Raw genomic sequence first — 14,737 nt, forward strand, 5'->3', positions numbered from 1 at the left:
TTAAAAATTGTTATTACTCAAGACATCAACCCCTAACTCCTAAGTCTACCAAACTTATAGACAAGTTAAAGTAACTACAACTAAATTCAATGGGGTAAGAATATACAAAACAAAAAAAAAAAATGATCATTCATACTACAACAATCCCGTTATATATGCAATACAAACAAAAGAACTTCACAAGATGTACTATAAATAACTGTTACCTTGATTTGAAAATCAGAACAAATGGAATACTTGTCACTACCACCTGCAAGAATAAAGCACTAAGCATCTCAATAACTCCTAAGTTTGCCTGACCTACAATTAGTGGAATAGTTGGATGGATAAAAATATTTAAAATAAATAAGCCAAAGTAACTAATAATTAAAACTAGTAATGTAAAATATAATAAAAATAGATAAGAAAATATTAAAAAATAGATAGGCATCCATACCACAGGTCCACAACAATTGCATTATGCAACAAAAAATGATCATCAACTTGGTATTTACCTATATAATTCTAAATAAATTAATTAATATTAGTAGAAAGGAGTCAAGGATTTGGATGTCAGTCAAGAAAACAATCTAGAAGTATATGACATTGCATCTTGTTGTGAAAATAGACTAATGATATAGTGAAAACTCGAATCTATTCATAAAAAACAAATTAAAACAGTGTTGATAATCATATATTTTTTCATCAATTTTCACCTAAAATTTAATTAATCATCAATCGACTATAACAAAATGGTTGATAGCATTACATTGACCAAGATTTACTTAATTGATCATGTCGGGAGCCGGGAGGAATCATGGTTCACCATTGGTCATTCACACATCAAACCAGACATGGGAAGTTTGTTATTGGAGTTAACTACTTGAAAGGAATTATTTGAATGATAAAATTTATTTGTGCAGGAGAACTGCTACGCACCCAGGGGAAGTTACTAGCGCAAGAAACCATCCATAATGGTAGTTATTACTTGAAGTAGCTATACATCTGCATCATAATAAGGAAAAAAAGCTCCATCCAAGATCACTTTCGCTTTATATAATAACAATAGAATCATATTTGGTCATGACATCTGATTATTGGAGCCATGCATCCTTGGATTAGGATTAAGCGTCCAGAAGGACTACCTACTCTAGAGCATTTCTTGGTACTCTCAACCATTTGTCTAAGCAACTCAATTTTTTTGTATTACAATTATCCTACAGTCCTCCCATGTAATGGATGAATTGCATCATGTATCTCCTTGCTACTGTGTTAATTATTTTCTTCATGCGAACGATGACTATTATAGACGGCAAGTATTTTTATTTGAGCGACGATTACTCTGGTTCTAGTGGTGATTGTACATATATGAATAATAACTACAACAAGGCATTAGATAATTTGTGAATGTTAAGAGGAGGAGCTACCTCAATGCATCTCTGCTACCTATAATAAATCCAATTTCAAGTTTATGGTAGATTATAAATAATCATTATTGAGGCATGAAAATAATCCACCACTCTTCTCATTGATCGTGGCACGGTCAACATCGACTAAACCAAGTTGTTTTCTAGTGAAACTATCATCTTGAGAGCATGTCCTTTTTTAGTCTATGTGAGAGGTTGGTAAGGGAACATAGCACTCAAGTGCCACTTGATACTTTGTTTTGATTCAATCTTTGCCATTTTGTTAGTTAGTCGTCCCTTGGTGAAATATTGCCACCACTTGTGTTTCTTTCAATATGTTCACAATGGCTAGCATATCTAATGAACCTTGTTAGTAGTATATTTAGTTTCACTGTGCCAGCTAATTATGCATTGGCCTTTATCTGAAAAGTCCAATAGCTTTAATTTGTTGGAGACTTCAATGCTTACATATAATTTTTGATTTTATGTATATGATTTTTAATTATTCTTATTTTAAAATAGGTGAATTGACTTAGATTGGTTAATTTTGATGCCCCCCCTCCCAAATGGATTCATTCATCCAACTATTGTTCAGTTATCAATAGTCATTATTTAGTTTCAAAGCAAGCTTGGTTAAGATATGGGAAGGAAAGTAATTCTATCGGCAAAATAATAAAAAGGTAAAACACTCATCTTGTTTATAAAAAAATTTCTGCCATGATGATCGGGATGAGAGCACGATATAAAATGGAACAACAATGTGAAATGATGACTTTAATATCATTGAATGTTAGTTCAGATGGCACTATCTCTTGCTACTTAGACAAGAGGATGTGGTTCTAACTTTGGTTGAAGTCATCCTTAAGGAAGGGATAAGGTGAAAATAAGAGTTGAAAGGCAGGACAAGTTTCCCATAATCTTGGAAAAAAATAAGATGGTGACTTCATTACTAATAATTTGCAGTGACAATAACTTGATTTAGATAAATAACGGAAGAATATTGGGGGGGGGGGGGGGGGGATAAGACCAACAACTATATTTTTTGTCAAGACAATGTAGGGACTGGATCAGAGAGTAAAATTGGGAATACTGCAAAAACATATATAAAACTAAATATAACTCATGCTATGCACAATGTATGATTTTTTTCTCATATTTCTAAGTATTCTTAAAATGCAATATAGTCAGTTAACAAATAATAATAAATAGAAGGTTGTACTAGCCAAATTTCTATCGTACATTAATCAATAAACATTAATGATCATGGAGCAGAAATCAGTGTCATTAATACTAGTATCCACATAGTAAATAGAAAGCTCTGCATAGATCGTGTCTAAACTCGAATATCGGTATCATTAACATTGACTCGATACAAATATCCAAACTCCATCATTAATACCGACGTGGCTCCATGCAATGGACCAAAAATTTTCTTCTTTTTCTATTTATTTTTGAAGTGCAATATGACAATATATTAAATTATAATAAATATAAGGTTTTATGTCAAATTTATGGTGCAAATTAAACATTGAATTTTATTGATGATAGGGCATATTGATATCGACACTATTAATATTTATTTTTATATTAAATAATAAATTTTAATGCTCGTTGAATATATTAATATCGCCATGATTAATATTATTGTCCACAAGAATAGAGAGTTTTACAAAACCTAGCCTTCACTACAGATGTATGAATTAGGAGAGCAAGTTCACAAAAAAATAGGAAAGTAGATAAACTAGCATAGCAGGGAGAGAGAGAAGGGTGCACTTATCCGTCCTTGACTTTTCAAAAGTTTTCAAATGCGGTATTGCAAAATTAGTGTGCAATTATCTACGCAGAATCCAAATGGAAGGACACTACACCAAAAACTTGCCAAAATTAAGAGCTATGATGTGGCACAAGGTGATTGGCGCGGTGATGGTATACAATGCATGGATCCCAACTGCAGGCTTAAAAGTAAGAAAAAAAATATAGGCTTCACGATATTTTTTTAAATAAACCGTACGGTCGTTAAACCAGGGGCCCGCGTTAAAAACCGCCCACAATCTTCCTTCTCGGACTTACCATTATGCCCTCCTCCCGAGACGCTCCCTATAAATACCCCTCCGCTCCGCCTCTCCCCAGTGCGCTGCAAGCCTAGTACCAAAACCATTCGCCTTGCAGCGCGTCGAATCCTTCTCCGATATTAAAAAAGATCAGAGTATTTTCACCGATAAAATGCCTCCGTGATCGGCTTTGAAGAGACCGTCGGCCAAGTCCTCTCCGAAGCCCTCGAATCGTCGCGAGTCCGCGAAGGCCGAATCCGTGGCGATCGAGAAAGAACCCGCCCCTGCTGCGGCATTGGAGGAACTTCCTTCCAAAATCAATCGTAATCTCCTATTTGGTTTCTTCCCTCCATTCTCCCTCTTAGGGTTTTTTTAATTGAGTTTTAATCTTCTTGATATATTGGCAGAGAGGGATCCAGTGCTGATTTCTTCCCTCCATTCTCTTTCTCTAGGGACCTTGATAGTTATTCTTCTAGAAGAGTTGGTGTTAAAGATCAGCTGTCTCCACCCACAGGGAAATACGGACCTAGGTATAGGAAGAAAATTGCTAGGGATGGATCTGGTAAGCTGGTCTTGTTTTCCTAAATTGAAAAAAAAAAACAGTCCGATTAACTTGGAAATCATCTATTGCTTGGTGCTAATTGCCAAGTTTTTTATCCTTTTCTTAAATAACAAAGTGGTCATGTCTGGTGCAGCAGTCAGCAGCAGAAGATCTAGAGATCTTTATCCAGAGAGCAGTTCATCAGGCAGATATGCACTTGAGAGTTACCAAGGTATGCCGACTACTTATTCCCGATCTAGGAGGCTGGATGCTGAGGCAGATTTCTATGACCCTCGATTTGAATGTTGTGAGACTTATGAGTATCCTGCAGTGTCTGGATATAAGCATTCCTAATCTGAGTAAGTGCCCTAGGTTTCTGGCTTTCCACCAGCTTATATTATTTTACTTGTGATATTTGTTGATGGTTCTTCTTGTTTAGGATTGTGACTTCTTGGCATCAAGCTCCTTGACAAGTCGGGGTAGAATCAGGTCAGAATTGGAAGTGGGTGCTTATTCTCACCAGGGTGCTTCTGCATATGATGAGTATTCCAGGTATTATATTTTCCATTTTATGATTGCATATACTTAATTTATTTACTAATAATTAAGTACATTTGGTGTTCCACAGGTTCCTGCCAGATGAGCGGCTTGGCTATGATAGAAAGGAGTATTCAAGCAGGAATATGGAAATAGATATTGTTCTGGAACTGTTGCTATCAAACATACTATTGAAAAAAGATATCCCTAGGCAAGATCATATATTGACATGTAGATCAGGTTTCATGGTCTCTTTTCAAACTACACTCCAGCTTCCATTGTATTACTTTTATTCAGCTTATAAACTTGAACTTTTAAGACCATAAGTTCAGTAACCTGTTTCACGCGAGATGATAATTATATTACATAATCCATTGTTATTCATTTTAAGCTTGATCTAAGTGTGAATACTTCTGCTCTGCAACCCAAACCCTGGGCTAAGGGTTTGGCTATCCTGATAGGTAGCTGTGTGTTGAAAGGCTGAGCTGAGACCTCTTTTCTTGCCTTCCACCTATTCAGAATCAGCTCAGGCTGCTCTAATTGTGGGTTGTTTCCATGTAAAAATTGGCCTATCTCAGCTAATAATATATGGAAAATCTCTCTTTATAGAAAGTGCAAGATAAAATTGCACTTGGTCATATGGATCAACTTTTCTAGTTTAACCAGTGATAGATTTTTGAAGAACAGGACACACTAGCCTTTTGTTCAGATGAAGGTTTGATAAAGTCTATTGCAACATTATAATAGCTGCTGTGATGGTTATGCAGGGCTCCTGTAATGTTGCATATATTAGTAATGGGAACTTAAATTACAGCAGTTTCCTGACCACTATTCCGTTATCAGTCTTACGTGATGGGAATAACAACTGTTGTTTAACATCTTCAATATCAACTCTCTGCTGGTTTCCCCCCCTAATTTACTGAGCAATAACATTTATGTTTTCTGCTGCGGTCCGTTATGTACCATTGTAACTGCAAAAGACATTAGCTGCAACAGTCATTACAGAAATTTCCCATTCCAGGCAGATCTGAGCAAAAAATGCCTGTTATTTTATCATTAAAATGATGAATAACAGTAATGGAAAGGGTTAATTGTTTGTAGATATTGACGTTATTGATAATCAAAAACTTTGTTCAGATTTGGTGTTTGGTGCTTAACCTGATGATTATATCATTTTTTTTCCTTTTTTTCCGGCTGGGTTCATAAAAGGGATAATTGGTGTTGGATTCATTAGGTATGAGAGAGAATGTTTGGGTGAGCATCTATATGGTACTGGTGCCATGTGCTTGCCCATGTTGAATGATATAAATTTGCACAGATGGTATATTATTTGTAGATATGTGGTAAATTGTAGCTATAGAGAAGTTTTATTAATGTAGGTTGTGAAACTTGGTATCCAAATGACTGAGTCATTGAGATAGCCAACCGACTAAATGAGGGTTTACTTTTATAATAAATGTTAGCATGTGCTGGTTCCACCATTGCCATATTTTTGTATGGACTCATGATGATTGACTAACTATTAGCTGAATCAGAAATAAACTGTCACATCTATGATGGTTGGCTTGATGTGTCATTCACCTTATCATGCTAAGGTTTAAGCAGGATTAAGCGTGTTCTTTTTTACAGTTTTGTTCTGAGAGTTCATATGCCTTTTCCTTCCCATGTTTCCAACCTTCTGTGTAGAAACAAGTCTTGCAGGAGCTTCTGTGGCATCTGTTGTGCATTACTTTACCCTTCCATTCCATTCTATTCTTTGTTATCATTCAACTTAAGTGTCGTTGGTTTCAGTTAATTCTAACTTGGTTCCTATGCAAATAGAATCAGGATTCATCTGAAAGCAATATCTATCTGCTGAGGATGGCCAAAAATGTTTTGTTCTACAGCTTTAGTATTATAATTTAAGTTTCTTGAATCCTTATGGATCTCTGTATCTTTTCAATTCTTCTATAGGACAGTAGTGTTTAGGGTAGACAACTAGACATCATTTAACATGGACATGGTAACTTTTGGATAAATGTTTTATACTGGGGTTTATATTGTAATATGATCACAAATGAAAGATAAGATGCAACAAAAGATTATTTTGTTCAGCATTGCTCATGCATTTTAAAAATGGTAACTTTCAGATAGAATTTTTATAGTTGGGTATATATAGTAGTATGATCGCAAATGAAAGATATGACCCAACAAAAGATTATTGTGTCCAGCAATGCTCATGTATTGTTATGTTGTTCCTAGCAAATATACTTATGGAAATTGAGTATGTTTAGGTGCATATGTAATAGGACTAGGTGGTAGCAGGGTTTGAGAGCAAGATTTAGAGTTTTATTAATTGTTTATGGATCCAGTTAATTAGTATGATGTATTGGAAATCTATCGATGACCCTAAGAAGGGAAGGGCAGCATGAGGCAAGATCTGCAAAGTCCTCTCTGTAGATCAGACTTGTCTCTTTACAATTATAACAACTATGCATGTTCAATGGACATCTGAAAATAAGATTTTTGAATTACATTGTATACGACAAAAACATATTTTTATTAAAAATTGTAATATTTAAAATGGATGTCAATGAGAGAGACTTAAAAGGAAAATATTATCATATGAAGATGAAAGAATCTAAATTTAATAACTATTAATTCAATATTTTAAAATTTAAATCTTGATGCACCTATAATAGTTTAGTGATTGGAAAGATAAGTGAGTTGAGCAATTAAAATAGGAAAAGGAAAGAACTCTAATATTTTATCCTATTCACCTTCTAAAGAATGGAAGGCATTTGTGGACTGACTGGATATCCATTGTTGTTAAAACTTGTTGAAAAGAGATTGACTTCACTGTACTGGACTGTACCATCTTGTACTAAAGGGGAATATGCTGAAATTTCAAAACCATCCTTCTCTAACATAGTATAGATGATCGTTTGTCATGTGAAAGAACATTACAATGGAGACCTAATGGTAGGAGAAAAGGAGGGTTAAAAAGCTGAAAAGAGTGTTCAGAGGCATTGGCTGTCTAGAAAGTTGAGCAGTAATATTTTTAGGTTTTCTGTTTTGGAAATAGTAGTTAATTAGCTTACTGTGCTAAATGATAATTGATTCTTTCCCTTAAAAAAGATTAGACTTAAGTGTCTGTCTTGAACTATTCAAGGCAAAATAGTGCATAACTTGTTGAGAATAGTGTTCGCTTCCAATTGAAGCTGATGTAGAGGGGTTAGACCAATATTCTTCATTTTGGGCAAAAACCATTAATTCCCCATATAAAATAGTAAACCAATGATAAATGTTTATGATAATTTCCTTACAGTTAATAGTCTAAATGTACTTAATTTAGGTTACTTGCGATTGCTATTTTCAATAGAAGAACTTCATCAATGGCCTGGTAACCTGTAAAAGTTTCAATTCTTATTTACTAAATGCAATATACTTTGCTTTAGCCTGTTGCATTGCTGCTTCATTTAATAATTTGTTGGATGTGTATTTTGGCATGAGTTATGTGAGTTATCATGAAACCAGATTCATTTGATATCTGATATACATTATTTATACTAGTAATCTGGTACAATTTAATGGAGTCAAACTTATAAAAATCATTGTCAACTGTTAACCTTGCCCCAAATTTAATATTTCCAATAATTACCTGTTGGTGTTCCCAACCTTATTCTATGTTTGTATCAAATAGTGATACTATTTCAGTTGTATCCTTGGTTATATTTTTATGCATGTTCTATCTATGGATTGACATGAATTTTATGTGTTGTGCAATCTCTCTATCTCAGATAAGATTATAAGGACTCTATATTATCTTGGGTTGTTTAATGTTGGATTTTGTGCTAACATCAGTCACTCGATTAACAGGGAAACAGATTACAAGAAGTGCTTTCTGCTGTTGCCTAGATGGCTGCAGCCGTCAAGCCAGATCAGATTGATATCTGCAATGCTTTGCTAGCCTGCTGTTTGAGGGGCTTCAGACTTTTTTAGCAAATTGGGTGGTGACACCTGCTTCAGGATTAAAGTCTGCTCATGTTATTGAGGCGTCGCAAGTGTAAATACATTTTTTATCATGTGGTAGTTCTGAAGGGGTTTTTAGCTCATGACCAGCACTTGCTCGGTGTATGGGAAATTTTCTGCAAGGAGAAAGCTTTTCAGTTTCCCCGGCTGGAGCTCACTTGTGTATCCTACATGGTCGCATTGCATAGAGTTTTAGCAGTAGAGCTTCACATTTTTATGGTTAATTATTTTCGTTTGAAGCAATCAGTGAAAAGTTTAAAGTTGATCTCTTCAAATGTAGATAATTGTATCAATCATTAGGTTAATCTATGCAAATAGTGACTATTTGCATTTCTTCAAGGTGTTTTTGCAGTGCCTTTTGACAACTGATTATTTTATATGGATGTTTCTGACTTGATAACTATTGGCAGGGAAAAACTAGTTCATCTCCTATGATGGTACCCTCATCGGGCTTTCAGTTCTGTTACCATCATCAGCTGTCTGGTACAATGTTTCCAAAACCAGATGTCTCAGTAGGGCTACTGGCTGAACTGCCATAGGACTGGCGACCTGTGACTGGGACGCTGATGACCAGTTTGATAAGTGGTCTAGTGTTTTGCTTGCTTGGTGATCCTTTTCTGTCGCAGCTGGAATTACATGGTTGCCATTGGGAGACTGTCCTGCGTAACTATTGCACATCGCCCTTTTCACTTGCAATGAACAGGTTTAAATATTTAAAGTTTGCACTGCACTTGGGTATAAGCAAAATTTGGGCTTGTAGAAGCAGTCTCATGTTGTCAACGTCTAGCTTGTTTAATTTATTTGTGTCTAGGTTTCATTCAAAAGATATTTTAGGTTAGGATAATAGCTTAATCAGTTTGATTGGAAGGTTGTGATTGAGCTGAGCTGATTGAGTCAGGGTATTATCAAGCATTCATGGTTGACTCAAAATTATTTTTGAAACTTGAAAAAAAGATGGAACTTATCTCGTTTATTATTTGGTTTAGCACATAGTTCTAATTTTTAATCAAGTCGAACTCGAGCTTTTTTTTTTCTTTTTCTCTCGGCTCGATAATCTTAATTGAGCTGCGGATATGAGGGAGCTAAGCATGCAAATGTCATATGCGTTCCTTGTGCGGTTTGTATTGTCTTTCAAATCATTTGCTTTCATTGTATTAGTCGTCCAAATGCATCTCATTTGCTCTCACATGCCATGTGGTACTCACATAATATTTTCTATTTTGAGCATTATGCCAATGCATAAGCAAAGCAAGGCCCTTCTGTGTGGATATATTCATTATTTTGAGCTGTACCTCTTGTGTGGTGGAGCTGGCTGTAGGAGATGGTGGCATTGTTACCTAGGAGATTGAAAGATATTCTCATGCCTGATGCGGGTCGATGTGTCCATTGTAGGGCCGTGTAAGCATGCGCTTTGAAAAAAAAAATTATCACCTAGTTATAAATTTCTATGCAAGGATTCGATAGGTAGTATATTTTCAGTCTCGTAACCATAGAATGGTGATATAAACTGTTGACCCGCAGCAGCGTAGCAATGGAATAGGTCACATATTCGTTTAGTTTCTGATGGAAATGAAAAATACCCATTTGACCTCCATGTGATGCCGTAACTGAAATGGTAGAGGAACATAGAGCTTGATGAAGACACTTGACTCTGAATTTCAATTAGACAGTTGCATTAACATGCATAAGTATGTTCTCATATCTATCATTTCTTTTGTCCCCTCCATGGTTTACCGGACTCCGTGCGCCAAAATTACGTGGTCCGACTAATTACCTGGTTAGATTGCCTAGGCAGGTTTTTGGCATTCGAGGCGAGTTCTACATACCAGTTCTGTCATCTTGGAGGGCGACTCGGTCACGATGATTAGGTGGATCCAAGGAAATTCGAGAGCTGAGAGCTCGGCCCATTCTTTGCTATGAAAAATTTGAATGATGACGAGAGATGAGAAGTTTTTCAAACCAAGCATGTATTTAGAGAGACCAACGAGATTGCCGACTGGATGGCTGTTTACGTGGCTAACCCGTGAATTTGTATTTTTTAATTTTATTGGAGGTCTTCGCACACTAAAATAATAATAATAATAAAATAAAAATAAAAAATAAAAAATGAACGGTCAGATCCGGCAGCAGTGTCCTGCTCAGCGGCAGCCCTACTGGCTCCCTCCCGTGGGAAAATTATTGCCTAATCTGCAGGCCGTGCGAGCCGCCCATCACAACCGCTGATTTTTAGATCCATGCACTGAGATGGACGGATGATTGGGATCTATTCGAACCGGCGCTCAGTATTGGCTATATGTACGGCCGCGTGGTGCACGCGTGGTGGGCCGTAATTTCCCCGGGCTGTGCTCACGGCGTATCTTCTAGATTCCAGGGACCGCATCAAGCTACCAAACCTCACAAAGTGGTAGCAAAAATCAAATAAAATTCTAGAACTTGGAGTACGAAATAATATCAACCTATGCCAAGGTATAATGCCACAAATTGTCAAACCGCTCCCAATTCCCAAATACCACCCAGTGGGTTTCTTTGTACAAGACTGAAAGAGGGAAACGCTCTGAATAGAAAATCCTCTCCCCTCGCCGCCACAGCATTCCCTAGTTTTCCTCCGCGCCAGCTACGTCGGAGACGGTATAGAAGGTAGCTTCCCCCTTCCTCCCCAAATCCACAACCCTAGATATCAGAGAACTTCCCCTTCTCCTCTCTAAATATCCTGCTATCTTCCTCCCCAAATCCACCAAACCCTAGATATCAGAGAACAGGAGATTTAATGGCCGATCCAAGAATCTACGGCGGAGACGACCCCGATCGCCGGCAGGAGCCCGGCCGGAGGCTCTACAACCCCTACCAGGACCTCCAGATCCCCTACCGGAACCTCTACGACCTCCCCACCTCGCCGGAGTTCCTTTTCCAGGAGGAGTCCGTTGCCCAGCGCCGCTCCTGGGGCGAGAACCTCACCTACTACACCGGCATCGGCTACCTCACCGGCGCCGTTGCCGGCGCCTCCCTCGGCCTCCACCGCGCCCTCCGCGCTGCCGAACCCGGCGACACCCCCAAGATCCGCGTCAACCGCATCCTCAATTCATCCGGCCAGGACGGCCGCCGGATCGGAAACCGCCTCGGCGTGCTCGGCCTCCTGTATGCAGGGATGGAGAGCGGGATGGTCGCTGCTAGGGATACTGATGACTGGATCAACAGCGTGACTGCTGGGCTCGGCACCGGGGCCCTGTTCAAGGCCGCGAATGGGCCGCGTTCGGCGGCTGTCGCTGGCGCCATCGGGGGGTTGATGGTGGGAGCTGCTGTCGCTGGGAAGCAGGCGCTGAAGAGATATGTACCTATCTAGGGTTTGTTTGGAATCCTTCTAGCTCCTGATCCTCTCGATCTGTTATTTTCTTCTCGTTTCTTGATTCTAGAGGGGACCAAAATATGCGTGTCCATTTTTGCACTTACATGCAACCATGGAGGGACCGGAAAGGTCAAATAATTGGTTGGAATAAGCCGATAACAACAATTTCATTAATTTAAATTTCGTTATATGATAGTATAACTGTTTGTATTTTGGTTTCGAGGATTAACTTATGTGACTCTGTTCTTGATAGATGTTTCAAATGTGCCTCTGTCTTTGGTTCCTTAGTTGGCTCCTTCGTGTTGCTGTTTCGTCTGTTAGGAACTTTTTTCTTATGTTATATTTGATAAAATACAAAGAATCATTGTTGAATGGGAAATTTGTCATTTTGAGGCGACAGAGAATAAGTTCATGGTCTTTACTTCCATTAACTGATTTTTAAAAACTAGTTTTTAATATCAAGAAAATTATTGTAGTTATGGATATGACAAGAAGTTTAATTAATCCTTGGTGTATTTATGTAATTACTTTTACCTAATTGCTTTGCACTATTGATAGCTGAATTTAAGTATGCTTCTATGAATGCATATGTTCGGTCTATGGAAATTGCAACATATATTCGAATTCACAGCGATTTTTCAGATATAAGATTCAAAGATGGTTGTCTAGGTTTCTTTAAGCACCCCGCCATTTCAAGAAATCCTGGTTTTGGCATTGCTTATTGAGATGAAGAAGTGAAGAACCCATAATGATTATGCATGATTTTAAATATCAATATCGAGCGCTGTACCACCTGCATATATAAGTTGGTATATTCCAAAAAAATTTAAAAAATTATTATTGCCGATTGGTACAGCCAGTACGGTACTGCTGGTACTCGCCGCTGTGGATCGGTATATAGACTGGTATAACTGGCTTGTACTGGTACATCTATTTTAATGTCTCGACATCCATACTGGCGCTGGTTCCTAATAGATTGACCCCAAAATAGCATATCCAAATTATAAAAAACCCTATAGAAGCTATATTGTACAATCCCATTTCAGCAATTTTTGAAACCATGATTTTATAGAGTTGTTTGTGTTTCATTGATGCATTAGTCTGGTCCCATTTAGTCGTGGATTAGGTCTGATTGTTTAATCACATTTTTAAATTTCTTCCCATTTAATCCTTCAAAGATTTTTTTTTGTATGATCAGATTTTACCATTTTGGTATTATAATGGCAAGATCCCTTATGGCATAGTACAGGCTTCTAATATTGTGTAAGGTTCTGATAACATTATTGAATGCTACAGTTGCTTGTTCTAACATTTGATGTGATAAGGACAGCCTTTGTATGTAAGCAGAATGATTTATGCTATGCTCATCATGAAATCCGATGAATTTGTTAGTGAAAAGTCAGAAGTGCAATATGAGCATTAAGAATCTCAAGGACATTAAAGTAATAATCAGGATTCTCAAAGTTAGATTGAAATATTACTTATAGGTTAGAAGATTTGAGTTATGAAGAAGCTATAAGATGGATGATTATGTTTGCTTTCTAGCTTTTATCAATAATTTGATGGATGTATCATTTTGTTTTATGCCAATTGTTAATTGGACCCAAAGTCTGACCACAAAAGAGCTGCCACAACCATGACTTCATGGGCTGATCATGAGATGTTAGATGATTGATTCCATCAATTTGTATTAATCTAATGGTGGCAGTAGTTTCTCAGAAAATGGTGTCAGTCAAACATTGTTTGGCACTAAAAGAAACTCATGGCAATACTATAGCAGTGGAAGCATGGATGTGGTACAGAAATTTGACAGGGGCATGGGGTTTGATGTTGAAGTATGTCTTACTGTAGTAGATTTTCTATTTGACTTTTCCAGTTATACTGATGACCAACAATCAGAAATGTAAATCATACATTAAAAATATTGTTCATGTGTTAAAGTTGCTGTTGCATGAAGTGAGAAACTATGGTTCTTAGGAAGAAAGGGAGGTCCAATTGTGTTAAAGAGGTACGAAGTTTGGCTAGGTTGGTATACCATATTGCACAATAATCTTGCTGACTAGCCAGTGATTGTTCCATGGACAAAATTCACAGCAAGTGAATGACAACCTTTTCAGCATATTCTAAGTTTCTTCATATATTAGATGATCTAGACCTCTATCACTTAATCAAATTATTTAGAGAAAAGAATCTTATGAAGTCCTAGACAAGGAGACATATTGCAAAACTGAAGGAGTGTCATCATGAGCTAATGTTAGCTGACTGGAAGAAGACTATTGTATATTTATTTTTTTTGCAGGTATGAGTGAGAATTAAGAAAGCCTCAAGACTGCTGTATTTTTATTTTTTTCAGTTATGAATGAGAATTAAGAAAACCTCTAATTTCAGTATTCTGTAGCTTAGATTGCTCAAATACTTTTGCAAATGTCATGGATTGAACCTTCCTTTTATCATGGATTGAGTGGATTCCAAAAATCATTAATCAAAACTTTTAACTTTAAAAAAAATTCTAGACCATTGACTTATTAAAGGTAACAATATTGCAGGTCTTTTGTTGCTGGAGTTTGCCTAGTTTGTTAAAGAGGTAAAATGCAATGAACTAAAAAATCTAAAAGGGAGTTTGTATGCAAGTGTTAAGGACTTGTATATGAACTCAAAACTGGAAGTTGATAAGTTTTGGAAATATAAACTCGCAACATGGAAATTGACAATATTTGGAAATTGACAATATTTGTAGGAAAAAAGTCTACGATTGGATGGATTTTCATATGGCCCTAATACAAACATGTATTATAAGATTTATAGTAATAAAAATTTCTCCTAAGTATATTGTCCCATATTACTTTAGCATATTTGTAAGAGGCAAATT

At 36.8% G+C, this 14,737-nt stretch overlaps 1 protein-coding gene across 1 annotated transcript; it reads left to right on the forward strand.

Annotated features, from left to right (window-relative positions):
- Window positions 1-10,896: 10,896 nt before the first annotated feature.
- On the forward strand, window positions 10,897-12,155 carry LOC103719477 (mitochondrial import inner membrane translocase subunit TIM23-1-like). The gene is made up of 2 exons (XM_026809388.3): window positions 10,897-11,162; window positions 11,271-12,155. Exons 1-2 carry the CDS (start codon window positions 10,984-10,986, stop codon window positions 11,863-11,865), a joined length of 774 nt encoding a protein of 257 aa, XP_026665189.2. The 5' UTR covers window positions 10,897-10,983; the 3' UTR covers window positions 11,866-12,155.
- Window positions 12,156-14,737: the final 2,582 nt, after the last annotated feature.

The sequence above is a fragment of the Phoenix dactylifera genome, chromosome 3 (genome assembly GCF_051530095.1).
Source record: "Phoenix dactylifera cultivar Ajwa chromosome 3, Ajwa_hap1_PhDact_Kaust_v1.1, whole genome shotgun sequence".
Classification (NCBI taxonomy): Eukaryota; Viridiplantae; Streptophyta; class Magnoliopsida; order Arecales; family Arecaceae; genus Phoenix; species Phoenix dactylifera.